A 20,624-nucleotide genomic window follows, 5' to 3' on the forward strand; every position below is an offset into this window, starting at 1 on the left:
TTTTTGCCGAGTGTGAATTCTTGTGTTTTGTCCACTTGCGAACTGCTCTCTAGGACACCCAAGTAGCTGTGTCCTGGGACACATACGTAAGGAATTGCATTGTGTGTATGTGCTGGGGGAGGGGAGACCCCAGAACAATATCCTCCCCCCTCCCTCCTCAATAGGCGGAAGCCACTGGCTTCCTCCCTTTCCTGCCTCCTGCCTGCTGGCAAAACTGAGGACCAAAGGGAGAAGAGGAGATGAGAAAACCCGTCAAATAGTCCCTAGTCTATCCTTACAACTCTCCCCCACCTCAAGTGACCCCATTCCAAGGGCCATCCAGGCCACACCCATCCCCAGCATTGTGGGGCTCGACTGGTAGAAAGTGGGGGCGCAAGCAGGGTAAATCCTCCCCACCCCTTCCCTGCTACCCCTCCCACCCAAGCTACCTCATTTCCTCTTCCTCCCCAGTACCAACACTCACTAATCAGTGCAGGCCCAGCAGCCAGACCCAGACTGACCGGAGGCCTAGCTCATCCTGGCTGGCCTGGTCAGCCTCCAGAGTATGGTCTGGCTGGGGCCCCCTTTGCTGCTCCCCATCCTCTTTCTGGCTTCTCATGTTGGTAAGTCTCCCCCAAGCCACTCCCACCCCTGGCCCCAAAGCCCTGATTCTCCCCTAGAAAGCCTTATGATCACTGCCATGACCTATAGGTACACACCCAATCAGCTAGAAAGTAGGCTCAAGGCCTCCAAAACCCAGGCAGGCCCAAGAGTATTCTAGGAGCTGTGCTACGGGGTTATTGGTTGAAAGGCACCCAGCCTCCAGATCTGTGTAACAGATCCTGTGATGCTGACCTCCTACGGCTGTTATGGGGTTTAAATGAGATAATTTATGCAGAGCACCCAGTGCCCAGTTTTGGGGTAAGCGGCAGCTGATTCCCTCAGTCATGGCCAAAGAGGATTAGAATGCAAAGGCTATCTTTGAGTGGTAGGTGGGGACACGGGACATGGGGTGAAGTGCTCCAGAGGAGCACTGAGGAGTAGTCAGCTAGTCTGCTTGGGGATAGTAGATGACAAGGGAATCCAGAAAGACTTCACTAAGAGCAGTGGTCTTCATTCCAGGCAGACAGAACAGTAGATGCAAGTCTCAGAGGAGTGGAAGTGCATGGGAGAGAAGGTTCTTGGAGGGAACTCAGCAGGAGAGGCAGAGCTCGAGCAACAGGGGCTCAAGAGCATGCTCTGTACCCTGAGGGGCAGTGGGGAGCTGAGGGAGGTTGCAGACCAGAGAGCCACAAGGTCTTAGATGGTCACTCTGGAGGATGAGTTGGGGCAGGATGGGATGCTGAGATGGTCCAGGTGAGTAAGGGCGAGGCCTAAAGGGTGGGCTTGGAGATGGAAGGGGCAATGAAGAAGCTTTGAGGAAGTAGAAATCTGCAGAATTTTGTGACTGATTGGCCAGCCAGCAACATCCTTAGAGTTACAGAGTTTAGAGTCAGACAACCTGGCTCTGCCAGTTACTAATTGTATGCCCTTGGGCAAGTTACTTTCCAAGTCTTCGTGTGCTGGCTATAAAATTGGAGTAATAACACCCACCACCCAGGAGAGTTGGGATGATAAAATGAGAGAACACGCATCAAGTGCCTGCCGTATAACTGACCTCCAATAAACATTAATTATCACGAAAGGAGGAGCATGAGAGGACTGCAAAGTTTGTGTCTCAGGTGGTTAGTGCCACCTGTTGAGCCAGGGAGCACCAGAGATGCGCGGACCTGGGGAAAGCTGATAGAAACGCAGGCCCAAGGGGAGAGGCCGGAGAGGCCAGAGAGGCCGTCCCAGGGCTGTTGACTCAGAGGTGACAGTTAAAGCAGGGGGGTGGGGGGAGTTGATGAGCTTGCTCCAGGAAGCCTGTAGAATAATTATTTTTGCCCTTCTCTGTAAATGGGAAGACATCAACTTCCCTGGGGGGGGCAGGGGGGGGCTTGCGGGAAGATCCAACGCAAAAGCAGGTGCTCCGGCATATGGTGGGGGGGTCAGCAAATGCTAACTTGATTTCCTCCTGCTAGGCTTTGGAATACTCATCCATAAGCTAAGTGGCATTTAAGCTAACTAATTACTTGCCAGTTAATGGGCAGGAAAAGAAAAGCAGGGCCTCCCGCCTTCCTGCCCCACAACCACCCTGCTGAGCGGCCACCTCTCTCCCTTCACTCCCAGGAGGGCCAGCCTTGTCTACATTTCTGGCGGGGCAGGGAGGGCTTTCTCCAAGACAGGCCTGTTCTCGGAGGCTGTCCTGGACAGCCGCTCCCGCTCCCCTTCGCAGTGTGCGACAGGTGGGGACTCCAAGCGGTGGCAGGGCCTTGGGCGGTGAGGAACCGGAGACAGGGAGCGCCCATCATTCCTTCCGAGGCCCTGAAGGGAAGCCATCTGGCAGGAGAAGGGGGTGGGGGCGGGGGGGGGGCAGGAGGCCAGGGGAGGGGCTTTGTTTTTGTTTTTAGGACAGAGAGACTGGGGCGGGGCAGGAAGGGAGGGGAGGGAAAGGAGGCCTGGGAGGGCGCGGCGGCCTGGGGACCCGGTGGCACGCAGGTGGCGTCCCCTCCAGGCGCCGCGGTGGACCTGACGCTGCTGGCCGACCTGCGGCTCGTGGAGCCCCAGCGCTTCTTCCTGACCTGCGTGTCCGGGGAGGCCGGGCCGGGCCGGGGCGCCGAGGCCTGGGCGCCGCCGCTGCTGCTGGAGAAGGACGACCGCATCGTGCGCACGCCGCCCGGGCAGCCCCCGCACCTGCTGCGCAACGGCTCGCACAGCGTCACGCTGCAGGGCTTCTCGCAGCCCTCCGACCTCGTGGGCGTCTTCTCGTGCGTGGGCGGAGCGGGCCCGGGGCGCACCCGCGTCCTCTACGTGCACAACAGCCCCGGAGGTGAGTGTGGGGCGCGGCTGGGGCGGGGGCTGGAAGGGAGCCCACCGTGGACCTCTGACCCCCCATCGCCTCCACCCATCTCACCCCGCCCCCGCTCCCCACCCGCAGCGCACCTGCTCCCGGACAAGGTCACGCACACGGTGAACAAGGGCGACACGGCCGTGCTTGCGGCGCGTGTGCACAAGGAGAAGCAGACAGATGTGATCTGGAAAAGCAATGGTGAGAGGACCCATGGGCCTGGCGCCTCACCACACAGCCCCCCCCCCTCGGCCGGGGCGCCCCAGCTTTGGCCGCCTACACAGCCCCACTCTGATACACCTGCCACCCTCCCTGCACACTCCACACCAACCTGTCGGGAAGCACCTGCACCCATCTCTTCTCCGGCTGCAGCTGTCCTCCCACTGCACCCAGAGGATCAGCAGCCCTGTGGTTGGCTACCTCCTTCCCTGTTACCCTCAAGTCAGCCCCGTGTTGAACCTTCACCTTTGTCTCCCCCCTGGGAGTTAGCAGGTGCTGTCACATAGCCCCCCTGGAGGGAGCAGCAGCCCCATCCGGGAAGAAGAGAACTGGTAACTCAGCCCAGGCCTGCACTGACTTTGGCCCTATTGGATAGACCCTCTGGCCACCCCACAGAAGCGAGCCATTATTCTATGTGGCCCCAAATATTTCTTGCCTCTACCCTCAGACCCACAGCCTTCTGGCTGCCTCTTGCATCCCTGGGCTCTTGAAGGAGGAGGACCCTTCCCTTGGGCCGCAGGGTTTGCCTCCTGAGCACCAGGCCCCCTGAAGTGATGAGGGGTGTGGAGAGTCTAGTAGACCTGAGCTCCCTACAGTCCAGTCCCAGGCAAAGAGGCATAAAGGAGGTAGGACGAGGACAGGGACCCTAGTGTTTGGGTCTGCTTGGAGGAAGAGGCTTCTGGGAGAAGTCCCCAGGTAGATAACCCCTGAACTATGCTGAGAAGGAGGAATGGGAATTAGCCGCACACAGGAGGAGGAAAGGACATTCCTGGAGGAGGATTGGCTAAGAGCAAAGGCAGGAAGTGCTGAAATACCATGGTGTTTCTAGAAGAGAAACCAGCATTTCCAGAACTCAGGCATGTTAGGAATCAGGCAGGGTGTGGAAAGGTGTAGGGCCAGAGGGCTCAGGGGTGGCCAAACTGGTGAACGCAATGTGCTAAGGCATCTGAGCAGGGATGCTGCGGAGGCTTCTGTTGGGGCAAGTCCTACTGGCTGCTGAGTGGAGGCTGGACAGGGAAAGGGGGGGACAGAGGCAGAGGAGACTGCCTGGAAGGCTGAGGGAGGCTGGGGCCATGGTGGGGGTGGCCAGGAGCGGCGTGGAAAGAACTGGCCTGCTTTAGCAGATGAGGAGAGGCGGGACGGAGCAGGACCTGGTGACTTCCTGAGTGTTGGTGGGGCGTGGAACAGAGGATGCACCCCAGCATTCTGGCTTGGGGACAGCCCCTGGCTGGTGCCTTGCCCCAGTTCTGGCGACTGTACTGTACAGATTGATGTGACCTGGGCACCAGCTCTCACCTGGTGCTGAGACCCCTGACCCATTTCTGCCCCCAGGATCCTACTTCTATACCCTGGACTGGCATGAGGCCCAGGATGGGCACTTCCTCCTGCAGCTCCCCAACGTGCAGCCACCTTCAAGTGGCATCTACAGTGCTACCTACCTGGAAGCCAGCCCCCTAGGCAGTGCCTTCTTCAGGCTCATCGTGCGGGGTTAGGAGCAGAGGGCGAAGATGGAGGGTGGTATGGGAGGCTGGGAGCCCTGTGGGCACTTGCGGTGGGCCCCCCGGCCTGCCCCCATGGTCAGCAGCCGTGGTAGGTGGGTGAGGGTCAGCTGCTGAAAGCACGTTCCTCCAGGCTGTGGGGCAGGGCGCTGGGGACCAGACTGTACCAAGGAATGCCCCGGCTGCCTGCATGGAGGTGTCTGCCATGACCAGGATGGCGAATGTGTGTGCCCCCCTGGATTCACTGGTACCCGCTGCGAGCAGGGTAAGGGGGACGGGGAGCTAGGACTGAGGCGGAAGAGGGTGACTGGCTGGGGGGAGCCTCTTGAACCAAGAGGATGGAACCTGGTGGGTGGCAAGAATGCCAAGTGGGTCCTGAACCCTGAGGCCCAACAGTGGACCCTACACCCACACGCCCGTGTCCAGCCTGCAGGGAGGGCCGTTTTGGGCAGAGCTGCCAGGAGCAGTGCCCAGGCACGTCGGGCTGCCGGGGTCTCACCTTCTGCCTCCCGGACCCCTACGGCTGCTCTTGTGGATCTGGCTGGAGAGGAAGCCAGTGCCAGGAAGGTACGGACTGACCTGCCCAGACAGCCGGCCACAAGCTGGACCTGGAGCCTCCACTCTGGTCCTCCACAGGCCCCTGCTCACCTGGCCCGTGCCCTCTCTGCCCAGCCCGTCATTACCCGGGCCCCAGCTGTGCCTGCATTGCCCCTGACCTGTGTCCCTCTAACCACAACCCCTCTCTCTTCTCAGCCTGTGCCCCTGGCCACTTCGGGGCGGATTGCCGCCTCCAGTGCCACTGTCGGAATGGTGGTACTTGCGACCGCTTCAGTGGCTGTGTCTGTCCCTCCGGGTGGCACGGAATGCACTGTGAGAAGTCAGGTATGAGCGCAAGGGCCTCTGGGATCTCTCAAGACAAGTCAGCCTTCACCAGACACACCTTCCTGGCTCGAAGTCCTGCACTCGGGGAGCTTGCAGGCCAGGAGGACCTCTCACCACCCAGACCACACCGCCCATACAGGGAGGGGCAGCAGCCCAGAGAGGGGGACGGAGCCCAGAGGAGGCCCCGGCCTGTCTGAAAGGTTTAGGGAGGGCTATGGGGAAGGGGCAAGGTCTGAAATGGGGTATGAAGGATGACAGTGAGATGGCTGGGGAAGGAACATGTGCAAAGGCCCGGGGGCTGAGGACTCGGTCAGATACCTGGATGGTGGAGTACAGGGAGGCCGGGGGGAGTGGCCGGGAGAGGCGAACCTTGGCAACTTTGAACTCAGGCCAGCAGGTGTGCACTGTGACGGGGAGGAGGGAATTGTGGGAGAGTGGAGGCAGGAGACCCCAGAGCGTGTGTAACGGAGCCCAGAAATGAATGAGATCTGACCCAGTGTTCGGGCTGTGAGGCGGGTGAGGGGCCCATGCTGGCCTAGAGAGGACCTCGGGGTGGGGGCACAGGAGGCAGACCCGGTGGCCCAGCAGAGGCAGGGTAGGTGGAGCCGCAGAACCTCCGCTGGGATTCAGGACACGGGACAAGGGCAGCTGGGGGCTTCAGGACGTGTCCTCTCTCTCCCTAGACCGGATCCCGCAGATCCTGGACTTGGCCTCGGAACTGGAGTTCAACTTAGAGACCATGCCCCGGATCAACTGTGCAGCCGCGGGGAACCCCTTCCCGGTGCGCGGCAGCATGGAGCTCCGGAAGCCCGACGGCACGGTCCTCCTGGTCAGCCCCCACCCCGCCCCTCCTGCCCTGCAGCTGCTCCCCCAGACCCCCGAGCCCCGGGGCTTTCCACAGGCTCAGATGGGGTCAGGCTGACTGTTAAGAAACTGGCGCTGGCCCTCTGTCCCCTCACCAGTCCCCATGTCGGCCACATGGGTGCCCATTGTCTGCTGTCTGTCCCCTTCCCGTGTCTCTCTCAGTCCACCAAGGCCATTGTGGAGCCAGACAAGACCACAGCCGAGTTCGAGGTGCCCCGCTTGACTCTTGGGGACAGTGGGCTCTGGGAGTGCCGCGTGTCCACGTCTGGTGGCCAAGACAGCCGACGTTTCAGGGTCAACGTCAAAGGTCAGTGATGTCCTGCGCCCGTGAAGGACGGTGGGCAGGGTGGGCCCTGGCTGATGCTGCTCAGACTGGGCATTGAAGCAGGAAGGGCTGGGGCACCTCAAGTGACTGCCCAGGACCAGGGCTTGTCATGGACCAGAACTCAGCGCCGGCCGGGGTCAGGGCAGGAGCGTAGCTCAGGCCTATCTGCAAAGGACATCCCGTGCCCTAGAAACAGGACACCTCTGGCCCTGCCCGGCCTCCTGCCTGGCCGTGCTGGCTCTCTCCACCTCCTCACAAGCCCTGCACACTGTGTTCCTTTAATTCTGCCTCTGGGGTGCTGCTTCCTGCTCCAAGTCACACCCCAGGGCTCCCAGTGCCAGGACTGGGGAGCGCTTGGGGCACCTGAGCTCAGAGGGTGACCTGCCACCCAGAGGAGCCGCATGAGGGTTTCCAGGTGAATAGGGAGGAGGCCGCCTGAGCCCAGGATGGTCCCTCTCCCTTCGACAGCACCAGGAGCCCTAGCTCCCTTGCCCTCTGTTCCTGACGGCCACGTACCCCACACAAGCCCAGACCCCTCTCCTCTTCCTCTGGCTCTTCTCCCCACTTGCTCTCACCCCTCCCACAGCTTCGCAGCTGCCCCACCCGCAGGACTTAGTAGTGTGGCCTGGGCTCCGCCTCCAGCCACCCTGTCTTTTCTCTCCAGGCTTCCACCCAGGCAATTTGGGTTCAGATCCTCACCACGAGTTCCTGCCTCCATGCCTTCAAGCCGCTTAGCACCTCACATCTTCTTTCTCTCCCTGCACAGCAGCAAGGACATAAGCACCCACCAGAGAGGGTTGCTGTGAAGCAAGTCAGATGGTGCATTTAATGCATTTAAGTTGCTCTTAAGCACCGAGCGTGGTGACTGACACAGGGCGCGTGCTCCATATATGTTGACATTTATTGTTAGTATATTTTCTAAAGAATTTTATTTATTTGAGAGAGAGCCAGAGAGAGTGGGGGGAGGAGCAAAGGGAGAGGGACAAGCAGACCCTGCCCAGAGCACAGAGCCCCAAGTGGGGCTCAATCCAGGCCCCGGAGGTCATGACCTGGGCCGAGACCAGGAACCAGGCGCCCAACCTCCTGAGGCACCCCGATTGTGACACCTGTTAAAGTGCCCTCTTCCACGGTTTTGGCTGTTCTCTGGCAACTCTCAGATCTGAGCCGCAGCCTCGACCACTGTCTGAGCTCCAGACCCATTTGGTGGAAACTCTAGAAGTAGGGGTCTGGTTCTGAAGTCAGTGTGGAAGTGTGGGCGCACTTTACATCTGAACACCACCTGCACAGCTGACCCCCCAGCATGAGCTCTGGGACCCCAACCCCGCCCTCCTCTCCCCTCCTTTCTGTCAGACACCATGGCTCCTGCCCACACCCCTGCCTCCTGCGCTCCCTCTCCACCACCCATTCACCCTTCCATCCACTCTCCTTAGAACCATCAGTCCAATACACGTTTGGCGGGGGGGGCAGTTACGGCCCTGATGTAATAATCGGGGAAGAAAAGCTAAGGCCGGAGGGAAAACGAGCACAGAGTGAGGAAGCCAGGCAGGAAGACAAGAGCTGTTTGGGGTGGAAATGGCTGGTTCCAGGTGGCCTGGCCAAACACCGGATTCGCACCGCGCTTGTACCTCCTGCTGGCTGCGTGTCCACAGGCCAGGAAAGCTCTCCAAGCCTCATCACAAGGGGTGACAGCCCTGTTGGAAAGGTAGCTGTGACCTGGAGAGGTTGTACGCGCGAAGCAGCTAGGATAGAACAGGTGCTTCATCCCTGGCTACCTTTTTTTTTTCCCAACAAAAGAGTGACAGGTGATGGGGGGTGGGCGGGCTGACAGCAGGCTGTGTCCCTGCCTTGGGTTTCTGCCCCCTGCATGTCCCGCACTGCATGGACAGCCAGCCCTCCCCCGAGTCCATCCAGCTGTGTCAGACCAGACCTCACATCCTTGGGGACACGCTTGTGTCCTCGTGGCCAGGTCCCTGCACTCCGAGCTGCCCAGAGGGCCGGACACCGGCCTGACTGGTCGCCGGCCCCGCCAGTCACCTGTTGAACTTGGTTGCTCCCCAGCCCAGAGGGGCCCGAGGTCCAAACCAAGCCGCTGAGACCCCTTTGCTGGCCAGAGCAGAGTCCTCTGCCTTTTCTGAGGACAGGGCCGGCCGTCTAGGCCCTGCCTGACCTCGGGTCCCCCGGCAGTGCCCCCAGTGCCCCTGACCCCTCCTCGGCTCCTGGCCAAGCACAGCCGCCAGCTCGTGGTCTCGCCGCTGGTCTCCTTCTCCGGGGACGGACCCATCGCCTCCGTCCGCCTGCACTACCGGCCCCAGGACAGCACCATGGCCTGGTCGGCGATTGTGGGTGAGCAGGGCGACGGCTGGGGGAGGGGGGACCTGGGGCCCCACAGGGGTGTGGGTGACAATGCCAGGAAGGGGCACAGTGAAGGGGGGGTGGCAGCTTCTGGAAGAGGTGGGGGCTGAGTAGTGTGTGCCGCCCCCAGTGGACCCCAGTGAGAATGTGACTTTAATGAACCTGAGGCCGAAGACGGGATACAGCGTCCGAGTGCAGCTGAGCCGGCCGGGGGAGGGAGGGGAGGGGGCCTGGGGGCCTCCCACCCTCATGACCACGGACTGTCCTGGTGAGAGGCGGGAGTCATCCCTTCGCGTCCGCCCAGGGGATACCCTCCTGTGCACGCAGGGGTCGCCCTGCCTTGCCCACCCCAGGGGCCCCTGCCTTCCCCACTGGAGGTTGTCCCCCCCTGTCCCCTGGGGATCGCTGTCCCGGCCAGCCCCAGGGGCCAACTGAACAGTCTGCCTCCCAACCTCCGACCCCAGAGCCCTCGCTGCAGCCGTGGCTGGAGGGCTGGCACGTGGAGGGCCCTGACCGGCTGCGAGTGAGCTGGTCCTTGCCCTTGGTGCCCGGGCCACTGGTGGGCGATGGTTTCCTGCTGCGCCTATGGGATGGGGCACGGGGACAGGAGCGGCGGGAGAACGTGTCGTCCCCCCAGGCCCGCACCGCCCTCCTGACGGGACTTGCGCCCGGCACCCAGTACCAGCTGGACGTGCGGCTGTACCACTGCACCCTCCTGGGCCCCGCCTCGCCCCCTGCGCGCGTGCTTCTGCCCCCCAGTGGTGTGTATGCTCCGGAGGGGGCTCCTAGGCTTGGGGTGATGGGAGGACATGGAACACACAGGACACGCAGGACGCGGGAGGTTACAGGAGGGCAGGTGGACGCGGAGAGAACGCAGGACGCATGGGCAATGAGGGGGAAGGAGGGCAGACAGAAGTGAGCACAGGGAGGACGTGGGACAGGCTGATATGGGGGGCTAGTGGGAGGTGGGTCCCCAGGAGCCTCAGGATGGGGAGAGATGGGGAGGCCAGGCCTCATGTGAGATCAGCGTCAGGGGAGGGGGTGGTGCACAGGAGGACATGGGATTTGGGGGAACACAGGGCACAGGGGCCTAGGGACGCCCTGGCACAGACAGAGAGCAAGGGGAGCAGAAGCTTGGGGTTCGTGAAGGGATCTAGGGAGAGGACTCCAGCCCAGGGGGGAAAGGCAGAGGTTGGTGGGATGGCTCCCATTCCGGGGTCCACAGAGCAGGGGACACAGCTCAAGTGGGTCTGACCCCAGAGCTACATGCCCTGCTCCTGTGTGAGCCCTGCCTTCCCGCCCCCATCTCCCCAGGGCCCCCAGCCCCCCGCCACCTCCGTGCCCAGGCCCTCTCAGACTCAGAGATCCAGCTGACGTGGCTGCGCCCAGAGGTTCCGGCTGGGCCTATATCCAAGTACATCGTGGAGGTGCAGGTGGCGGGGGGCTCGGGAGACCCGCTGTGGATGGACGTGGACAGGCCCGAGGAGACCAGCACGGTTGTCCGTGGCCTTAACGCCAGCACACGCTACCTCTTCCGTGTGCGGGCCAGTATCCAGGGTCCCGGAGACTGGAGCACCGTGGTGGAGGAGTCCACCCTGGGCAACGGTGAGAGAGCAGGGCCCCGGGGGCTCCTGGTCCTGGGGTCGGCCCCCACGTACTCTCCTTCCACACCGTCTCCAGCTTTGGAGCTGGGACACCCAAGGCCCCTCCCAACAAGTGACACGAGTCCTGGTACTGGGCACCCTGACCCTTCCCTGCTTCCGTGGCCTTAGTGCTGGGAGTATCATGTCACTGCAGCGAACCATTGGCCTGACAGCCCTGGTCCCACTGGTTCTAGGATCTCTGACCCCTCCGTCCCTGACCTAGGTGCCCCCATGATCTCCGTTGCGTGCAGGTCTGCAGAGTGAGGGCCCGGTCCAAGAAGTCCAGGCGGCCGAGGAGGGCCTGGACCGGCAGCTGATCCTGGCCGTAGTGGGCTCTGTGTCTGCCACCTGCCTCACCATCCTGGCTGCCCTGCTAACCCTCGTGTGTATCCGCAGAAGCTGCCTGCACCGCAGACGCACCTTCACCTACCAGTCCGGCTCGGTCAGTCCCTGGACGCGCCGGGGAAGCATGGGTGCACACCCTGTGTCTGACCCCGTGTGTGTGTGCACACGTGTGTGTGCGTCTCTCTGTTGCAGGCGTAGGACTACACTCAACAATGCTCAAGGGTGCAAAATGTAATTTTCTTTATTTTCCTAGAACTGAATTCAATTCCTAAGTCAATCGATGTTGGCAGTGAGATATTTAATACTCCCAGTTCAAGATAACTCCGTCAGGTCCCTATTCCGCTGTGGTTAATCCAGGACCCTCCCTCTCCTCACTGTGCAGGGGGACACCTGGGCTTCATCCTGGCCTCTGTCCTGGTGGACCCTCTGGGACCTGGGAGCCTCCTGCCCACAGGCTCCTCTTACTGTTGAGTCCCTCATTCCAGCCTCATCTCTGCAAAGGCCAGGGCCTCCCCAGGGAGAATTAAGAGCTGCGAGGTGCTTCCTGTACCCTGCGGAGGACGTGTTCTGTGGCCCCCACACTCTTCATCGCAGCCCTGGTTACCTGTCACTGCAAGGGGGGGGGGGGGAGCACCGCCTCCACCCTCCCTGGCCTCACCGTAAACTTGTCTGAGCTTTAGGTAGCAGTCTGCACCCTCCAGCACCCAGGCCCCCACTTGGGTGGGAGCAGGGCAGGCTCCCTTTCCAGGACCAGCATCACCTCCTCCTGCCACCCCCGCCCACCCCTCTCTCCCCCCTGCCCGTCCTGCCTCCTGTGGGATCTTCCCTGCTGATCTGTCCCTAACGATCCAGACTCTGCCCTTGGTCCTCTACACCTGGGTTCTGGATATTTACAGCCAAGCTTTGGCATTTCAAACAAAACAAACAAAAAAAAAACCCCTCTTCTCTCTCAAGGGCTGATCCTTGTGATAGAAAACCTAGTGTCCCAGGCTATTGTCTCTGCCTTGGTAAAAACTGCCTTCAGAGTTTCAATTGGCCCCTTTGTTCCAGGCTGCTCCCTCTGAGGTCAGCGCTGAGGTGGGGGCGGGGTGTTGCATACAAATGTTGAGGGCAGGAGGTGGGAAAGCAGCCTTGCACAGAGAGACAACCCTAACATCTGTTGTCGGGAGGAACCCTGCCTCCTGTGCCCTCCTGAAGTGTGTGCGTGCCCGTGGAGGAGTGCACGTGGGAGTGCACGTGTGCGTCCGCTGGTGGGCACCCCCTGTGTGTCTGTGTGTGTCCGTGTGCTCGTGCCCCTCTGTGAGCATGTGTGCATGTGCCCACCTGCGTACGGTGCCCCTAGCTGTTCGTGCCTCATGTGAATCCAGGTGGCCCGTGCCCTTGGCCCTCACCTGTTGGGCTGGGCTTCAGCTCACTTAGGGACCCCCCACCCACCCAGGTCTGCATTAACCTTCTTCCAGTTGTCATGCCGGCAGTGCCCTGGGCCCTGTCCAGCTGTTTCCTTTTCGTGCCCTAGGCCTGCCCAGGCGGCCCCGCTCCGACATGGTTGGGGGAAGTGGACGTGCCTGTTTGTGGTGGTCTTTCCATCTTCAGCTCCCAGGTGGTTTTAGAGCTATTGATGGATGACCCGTGGGTAGACAGTAGTCATCTCTGCTTCCGTGGAGAAAACCCCTCCAACTGACTCCTGGCAGCTCAGGCTTAGTGCTCCATGCATGTTTCCTAGCCCACCGCCCAGGGCTGGAAGCCTGAGTACTTCTGGTGCCAGAAAAGCCCGGCTGTGAGATCAGCACAGTAATGGGGAGCTTGCCACTTCCCATCACAGCTCATTCCAATTCTTTCCCATTTTAAATGTTAGAAATATCATCTTTCCATCGACTCGTGGCTCTGAGCAGCTTTACCCACTCCTTGATCTTCCAGAACCCCACGCACCTGATCCCCGGCTGTGGCCTCACAACTCTCTTCTTGGACATTTGTCCACCCAGCAGCCCCCTGATAGCTTCATCTCCTATGATTCTGTGTCAGCATGTGTCCTCTGTCTGCATGTCTCATCCTGGCCAACCACCAGAGTGTCTTCTCTGGTGGTCTCTGTCCATCTGTCTCCTCCCTGTGCCTCTTGCTGGGCCCATGTCCGCTGCATGGACCGTCTGCCCACTTGTCCCATCCTCCGCAGGGTGAGGAAACCATCCTGCAGTTCAGCTCAGGCACCTTGACACTAACCCGGCGGCCGAAACCACAGCCCGAGCCCCTGAGTTATCCAGTGCTGGAGTGGGAAGACATCACCTTTGAGGACCTCATCGGGGAGGGGAACTTTGGCCAGGTCATCCGGGCCATGATCAAGAAGGACGGGCTCAAGATGAATGCGGCCATCAAGATGCTGAAAGGTCCCCTGGGAGCGACCCCTGACCCCCGGCCCACCCCTCTCCTTTGTCCCACACCTGCCAGGCCTTCCCTGGCTCCCTCCAGCAACTGGCCCCCAGCCCTCACCAGCATGCCTTTTCTCTAGAATTATTTCTGGCGAAAGTGATACTGGATTCTTTCCACAGAGTACGCCTCTGAAAATGACCATCGTGACTTCGCGGGAGAACTGGAAGTTCTGTGCAAATTGGGGCATCACCCCAATATCATCAACCTCTTGGGGGCTTGTGAGAACCGAGGTGAGGCCCCAGCTCCTCACCTGTCCTGTCCTCCCAAGCCCCATCCCCTCCTCGCTGCAGTGGTTTGAGGCTCCCTGTCTCCTACAGTTGGGGGCCTGCCTCAAGTGGCTGCTGGTGTGAGCCCCCACCCGGTACCTGGTCCTTCCCTCCCAGGTTACCTGTATATCGCTATTGAATACGCCCCCTACGGGAACCTGCTAGACTTTCTGCGGAAGAGCCGGGTCTTGGAGACGGACCCAGCTTTCGCCCGAGAGCATGGCACGGCCTCCACCCTCAGCTCCCGGCAGCTGCTGCGTTTTGCCAGCGATGCCGCCAATGGCATGCAGTACCTGAGTGAGAAGCAGGTGTGTGTGTGAGTGTGCGCGGGCAGGTGTGCCACGGGGACGACTGCAGGAGGAAGAGTCAGCCTGCGGTCTTGGACGTGGGGGGTAGGAAGACAGGAAGAGGACAAAACCCTGAGCTGCTGGCCCCGGGCGAGTGCATCTGCGGGGAGGTGTTGCGTTGTAAGCACCCCAGGGACACCTTGGTTGGGGTGTTGAATTGACAGTTAGAGATGCCAGCCTAGAACTCAGGAGAAAGGCCTAGTCCAGAGACCACAATCTGGGAGTCATTACCCCACAAAGGGTGGAGGAGTCCCGTGGCAAGGGAGTGGACCCCATGAGGGGTGGGAGGGAGAGATCCACCAGGACAGGGTGGAGGGTGGAGTGGGGAGTGGAGGCCTGAACCCAAGTCTGAGGACACTCTGCCTGAACGGAAGGAAGGAAAGGACAGTATCAGGAGGGGAGCGTGACACGAGGGAAGACATTTTAAAGTTAGTGAAGTTTTGAGTGTGTTTGAGGCAGAGGAGTAGAGGCCAGTGCGGAGGGAGGGGTTGATGGAGAAAGGTCCCTGAGGAAGGTGGAGGGTCTTGTGGGGAGGATTTGAGACTCAGGGAAAGGTCACTTTGGGCAAGAGGAAGGCCTTTTCCACTTTCATCCAGGAGGGGAGAAGAAAGGGAGGAGGGAGCCGGTGAAGAGGGGAGGGTGCAGTGTGGTCACCAGAGACAAGCCCACTCTTGCCCCAGGAAAAGAGGTGCACCCTGAGCCTGGCCATGGCCAGATCATGGGAAAGAAGGGGTAGCCAGCAGCGTGACTCTGCTGAGGCAGGAGGCGCCGACCCCACCCTGCTGGCTGGGAAGAAGACTGAGGGGCTGTCCTAGAGACGGAGGGTGCCCGCAGAGACCAGCTGTGAGGCCAGACCCGTCACTGGCCCAGGAGTCCCGGGCTTGCTCATCCCTAGTCTTTCCTGACTCTGACCATGCCTGCAGTTCATCCACAGAGACCTGGCTGCCCGGAATGTGCTGGTCGGAGAGAACCTGGCCTCCAAGATTGCTGACTTCGGCCTTTCTCGGGGGGAAGAGGTTTATGTGAAGAAGACGATGGTAAGTCTCAGTCCCCCCTCTCAGGTTCCAGTGCCCCTCCAGAGCCCCCGACACAGGCCCCTCCTCCTCACCTGACCCCTCAAACCCACTCTCTCCCAGGGGCGTCTCCCCGTGCGCTGGATGGCCATTGAGTCTCTGAATTACAGCGTCTATACCACCAAGAGTGATGTGTGAGTGTGGGGCTCAGAAGGGGCAGGAAGGATGGGTCCCCTCAAGATGCATATAGACATAACCTAGACACATCTTAGACACGTCTCAGGTAGTATAAGCACGATTTGGGTATACCCAGAGTCTCAGGTATACCTTGGCGATGCCCAGCATCTTAGTGGGAAGGGGGTTGGGTGCTAGCTGGAAGGAGGCATTGTCTTGGAAGGTGTTTCGGTGGTAGGACTGGGGTAGGGAAGTTCAGGGCTGTGTTCATCTGATGCTGGGAGATACACTGGAGAGGTTCGGGAATGACCACTCATGGAATGTTCTCACTTTCATCTCTGAAGGGCAGGGTCATCCCCACCTGAGAACCTAAGCAGAGCATGGCCCCAAAACCCTTTATTTATGCTCCTCACCCCAGATGACCATTTTGGCTGCCCTTCTGCTTCTCTCTCCAGGGAACTGGCTCTGGCCATCAGCCCCTGGCCCTTTGGCCTGGCCTGCCTTGCTCACTGTCCACCACAGTGACTGCCCCTCTGACCACCACTCAGCTACTTCCTGCTTCTGCCCCCAAACCCTCTAGATTTCCTGCCCTACTAGAAGTCCTACCCTGGTCTCCTCTGCATGGAGGTTGCTATAATATAAGAGGCAGTGAAGAACAAGGGCTCTGGAGTCGAATTGTCAGGGTTGGATTTCAGGTCTACCACTTACTAGCAGGGTGACCTTGGGCAAGCTATCTAATCCGTGTCTCCATCTGTAGAATGGGCGTAACAATAGCACCTGTATCACAAGGCTGGTGTGAGGGTTAAATGCATGAATGTGTATGTTAGATCAGTGCGTGGCCCACGGTGTGTAATTAAAATGTTAGCTGTGATGATGTTGAGCCTGGGGGCGGCTGTGAAGGAGTTCCCGTGGAGCAGACAGCAGCTGGCCAAGTCGGACACTTGCAGAGTAGCCCCATGCAGGGGCAGGGTGGGGCTGCCCCCTGGGGTCCACAGATGCTAGACTGCTGGCCCCTTGGCCTAGAAGGTAACTAAGTACATCCTTCTCATTTCAGTTGGTCCTTTGGGGTCCTCCTCTGGGAGATCGTGAGCCTTGGTGAGTTCCAGAGCCTCAGACCCCAGCCCTCTCCTTACCGCCCACCCCATTCCCTGGGCTCAGAAAGCTCTGTCCCCTCCTGCAGGGGGCACACCTTACTGTGGCATGACCTGTGCTGAGCTCTATGAGAAGCTGCCTCAGGGCTACCGCATGGAACAGCCTCGAAACTGTGATGATGAAGTGTGAGTCTCCTCAGCCTAGAGCCCCGTGACCCTGTCACCCCAGTCGGCCCTTACCCCTCCTCTCAGCAATGTCCCCTCTGCAGGTACGAGCTGATGCGTCAGTGCTGGCGGGACCGTCCATACGAGCGACCCCCCTTTGCCCAGATTGCGCTGCAGCTGGGCCGGATGCTGGAAGCCAGGAAGGTGAGGAGACTGGGGGTGATGGAGACTAGGGCTCACCAGGCTCCAGGGATCCCCTCTCACAGGAACCAGAGAGCAGCAGCTTCCATGTCCTTGTCCCCACTGCTAGCTGCCAGGATGGCTGGGCCTCAGGATGCCACCCTCCTTTCCAGCTCTCCACGGGTTAGACACTAGGTCCTCCTAACTCTTCCAAGGCCTCGGCAGCAACTCCCTTCCCCAGGTCCCAGTCCTAGACTGCTTACCTGTCTTACTCTGCTGGCGCCATCAGCCGGCTCTCATCACTGGGCCACCTCTTCTCACCGGGCACAGAGCCAGAGTAACAATGCATGAATGGTCAACTAACAGAATGGATGGATGCGTGAATGAATGAATAGAATTAGTGGTTGGATGATATAATAAACATACAAGTAAACACAAATAACCAAATCTAATAATCATGTGAATAAATGAATTATCAGGTAAATATAAGTGAAGAAATATACCAAAATGAGCAAATGCAAAAAGAGTTCTTCATATGAATTAATGACTAAGTAGCTGTAGGAATCAACAAGCTGTCTTAAGGAATGAAGGAATGATCGGTGTGGGGGGGCCTGGCTGGCCCAGTCAGTGGAGCACATGACTCTATCTCCGGGTGGTGAGTTTGAGCCCCATATTGGGTGTAGAGATTATTTAAAATCTTTTTTTTTAATATTTTATTTATTTATTCATGAGAAACACACAGAGAGAGGCAGAGACACAGGCAGAGGGAGAAGCAGGCTCCCTGTAGGGAGCCTGATGTGGGACTCGATCCCGGGTCTCCAGGATCAGGTCCTGGGCTGAAGATGCCTCTAAACCACTGAGCCACCCGGGCTGCCCAGATTATTTAAAATCTTTAAACAAACACACAAACAAGAATGAATAAATGATCAAATAACCACATAAATGGGTAAATGATTAAAAAATAGCTTTATGAATAGATGAATAAATGAATGAATTCATGAGTAAACAATTCATTTGATGGGTCCATAAAAACGGAGATGAGTGGATAAAGAAGATATGGTATATACAGTTGACTTCTGAACAATGGATAGGTTGGAGGCACCAATCCCCAGGTAGTCGAAAACCTGCATATAACTCGTGCCTGCCCCAAAACTTAATTACTAATAGCCTACTATTGACTGGAAGTCTTACAGCTAACATAAACAGCCAACTAACACATATTTCGTATATGTATTATATACTGTTCTTAGACTAAAATAAGCTAGAGAAAAGAAAATGTTAGTAAGAAAGTCATAAGGAGGAGCAAATACATTTACCGTACTGTATGGCATTTATTGAAAAAAAATCTGGTGTAAGCAGACCCATGTAGTTCAAATCCATATTGTTTGGGGTCAGTTGTGTGTATGATGGAATATTACTCAGCCATCAAAAAGAATGAAAGCTTGCCATTCACAGGGACATGGATGGATCGAGAGGGTACTGTGCTAAGGAGGTGAAATACGCCAGAGAAAGACAAATACCATACGATCTCAATTATATGTGGAATTAAACAACAACAACAACAAAAAAAACAAATGAACAAACAACAGAAACTCATAAAACCAGAGAACAAACTAGTAGTTGCTAAGACCCACCGATTTTGGACAAAATCGGTGAAGATTAAGAGGTACAAGAGGTAGAAACTTCCAGTTACACAATGAATAAGTCCCAGGAATGAAAGTACAGCCTAAGGAATATGGTCACTGATACTGTAATAACTTTGTGTGGTGGCAGATGGTGAGTGTCAAGTCGCTGTGTTGTACACCTGAAACTAATATAATGTTGTATGTCAACTACACTTTTAATGAAAAAAATTTAAAAGCAATAAAAAAAAACCCTCTTGTTAACAATGTGTAAGGGGCTCTCAGCTGAACCCGCAAGTGTTGTCCATCTGTTCTGGCTCTGGAAGGCCACCCTCGCCCATGGGGCCATGTTGCTTGAGTCTAAATCAAGGTCTCTTCAAGTGGCCCTACCGCATGGAAGCCAGGGGGCCCCAGGCTAGAGTCGCCCGCATCCCCAGCCCACACTAAAGCTTTCTCTGCTTCCCAGGCCTACGTGAACATGTCGCTGTTTGAGAACTTCACTTATGCGGGCATCGACGCCACAGCTGAGGAGGCCTGAGCTGCTGTCAAGCCAGAACCGGGCTCTGCTGGCCAGAGCAAACTCCACTCTCCGACCTGTGACTTCTGATCCTTGCAGCCTCTGATCTGAGCTGCCTCAAGGAATTTTTTTTAACTTAAGAAAAGAGGGGATCCAGGGGTGGGGTGGGCTTAGGGGACGCGGGTCCTCATACTTTAGAGCTGCTCCCATGCCTTCTGCAGCTACACTTCTTATAGTGACTCCTCCCATTTCTCCTTCTCGTTCAGCCGCTCCACATATATCTCCTCTTCTGCAACTGCCCTCACTCAGCCCTTCCTTCAGCTCCTACACCCAAGCCAGCACCCACACCCTAACATTCCCCATTCGGCTACTCCCCCACGTCTGGCTTTATAATCAGAAAAAAATAAATGCTCTGAGAAGCTCCATCCAATGTCTTTTTTTTACTTGCTGGCCAATCCCAAGGAAAAGTTAAACCAAAGAGAAACTCGGACTTTCCAAGAAAAGAAACATGGTCCCTAGTTAGACAACCATAGGCCCAAGCCCTGTACTGGGGGTTGTCTCTCCGTGCTGGGGAATGTTCTGGAAGACTCATCTTACACAGACACCACCACCCACATCTCTGTCCTATGAGAAGTCCAGTTTTCCTGGTCTCCTCCCTGTCTCCAGCCCACATCAGCAGCAGGCCTCCCAATGTCTCTATGTAACTGCTCGTCCAAACAGTCTGAGCCAGGATCAGCTCCGCGTCAGCTCAGACTGACACCTCAGTACCAGACAGATGCTGGCTTTTCTTGAGCTCCCACCTCTGCTTATGTCTTTTGGTGGCCTTCCCTGGCTTGGTAGCCACCTTACTGGCCCGCCTATAGGCCCCAGAGGAGGAAGGCAGAGGTCACTTCCAATTTGAGCCAGCCACGGCAGGATTCCTTCACCTTCCACAGGGTCTTATTGTGTGCTGGGAGGTGCTTCTGCCCTGAAAGCTAGGCCCATGTCACAATCTCAGGTTGTGTGGCCTTCAGGTTTGCCCATCTTTTGGATTTGCCACTGCTGTCCTCAGATTTCTCTTCCCCCAGTCCTTAAGAAATAAGATTTGTCTTGCTTCACATGTGTTTTCAATGAATCAGATGAAATCAAAGAAAGCATAACACAGTATGGCGTTGTAATAACATGGATTCTAGAATCACATGGATCCATGTGCAGGTTCCTGCTATATCACTTACTGTCTGTGTGACCTTAAGCAAGTCACTTAACCTCTCTGAGCTTCAGTTTTCTCCTCTACAAAATGGGTTTAGTAATGGCTACCTCACTGTTGGTAGAACTAAATGAGATCACACCAGCATGGACTGCATTGGGCCTGGTATATAATACATGCTCAGTAAGTGTCAGTTGATATAATATACAAATGTAAGGAGTTTGGAAGAGGCAGTGGTCATTATCAGAACCTGTATTCCAAAAAAACTCGAGTGGTTGGAGTGGGGGGCTGAATTTAAGAAGTGCACTGGAGTAATTGGGAGGCTATGCAGGATGGGGAGGTAGGATTCGCTAGAATGAAATTTCAGATCTACTGCAGGGATATTTCAAGGTCCAGAATACAAAGTTGTCCTGGGGGGTCAGGGAACACTTGGGTGGCTCAGTTGGTTAAGCATCCAACTCTTGATTTCAGTTCAGGTCTTGATCTCAGGATCGTGAGATCAAGCCCTACATCAGGCTCCATGCTCAGTGAGGAATCTGCTTGGGAAGCATCTCCCTCTGCCCCTCCCCCTGCTTATGCTCTCTCTCTCTCTCTCTCTCTCT

The 20,624-nt window shown here is 57.6% G+C and overlaps 1 protein-coding gene across 2 annotated transcripts; it reads left to right on the forward strand.

The window, feature by feature from the left end:
* Positions 1-451: 451 nt before the first annotated feature.
* TIE1 (tyrosine kinase with immunoglobulin like and EGF like domains 1) lies at positions 452-19,261 on the forward strand. 2 transcript variants are annotated; one of them, XM_041738518.1, is made up of 23 exons: positions 452-602; positions 2,576-2,890; positions 2,999-3,109; positions 4,460-4,615; positions 4,760-4,891; positions 5,053-5,193; positions 5,380-5,508; positions 6,192-6,337; positions 6,535-6,679; positions 8,882-9,040; positions 9,180-9,317; positions 9,514-9,810; positions 10,364-10,654; positions 10,944-11,134; positions 13,208-13,418; positions 13,581-13,691; positions 13,845-14,035; positions 14,998-15,111; positions 15,211-15,281; positions 16,316-16,356; positions 16,442-16,538; positions 16,622-16,721; positions 18,786-19,261. In XM_041738518.1, the coding sequence occupies exons 1-23, from the start codon at positions 545-547 to the stop codon at positions 18,855-18,857; spliced, it is 3,417 nt and encodes a 1,138-aa protein (XP_041594452.1). In that variant the 5' UTR covers positions 452-544; the 3' UTR covers positions 18,858-19,261. The 2 variants fall into 2 exon arrangements, 1 of the variants encoding a protein (XP_041594452.1); XR_005985248.1 differs by lacking the exons at positions 16,442-16,538; positions 16,622-16,721; positions 18,786-19,261 and having other exon boundaries at positions 15,009-15,111.
* Positions 19,262-20,624: the final 1,363 nt, after the last annotated feature.

The sequence above is a fragment of the Vulpes lagopus genome, chromosome 23 (genome assembly GCF_018345385.1).
Source record: "Vulpes lagopus strain Blue_001 chromosome 23, ASM1834538v1, whole genome shotgun sequence".
In the NCBI taxonomy this organism is placed as follows: Eukaryota; Metazoa; Chordata; class Mammalia; order Carnivora; family Canidae; genus Vulpes; species Vulpes lagopus.

Bases quoted from the DNA above. Each gene is read 5' to 3' on its own strand.
- TIE1 (XM_041738518.1), top strand. From the start codon at position 545: ATGGTCTGGCTGGGGCCCCCTTTGCTGCTCCCCATCCTCTTTCTGGCT. The intron at 3,110-4,459 runs GTGAGAGGACCC...TTCTGCCCCCAG, and splicing joins TGTGATCTGGAAAAGCAATG to GATCCTACTTCTATACCCTG. The intron at 9,811-10,363 runs GTGTGTATGCTC...CCATCTCCCCAG, and splicing joins CGTGCTTCTGCCCCCCAGTG to GGCCCCCAGCCCCCCGCCAC.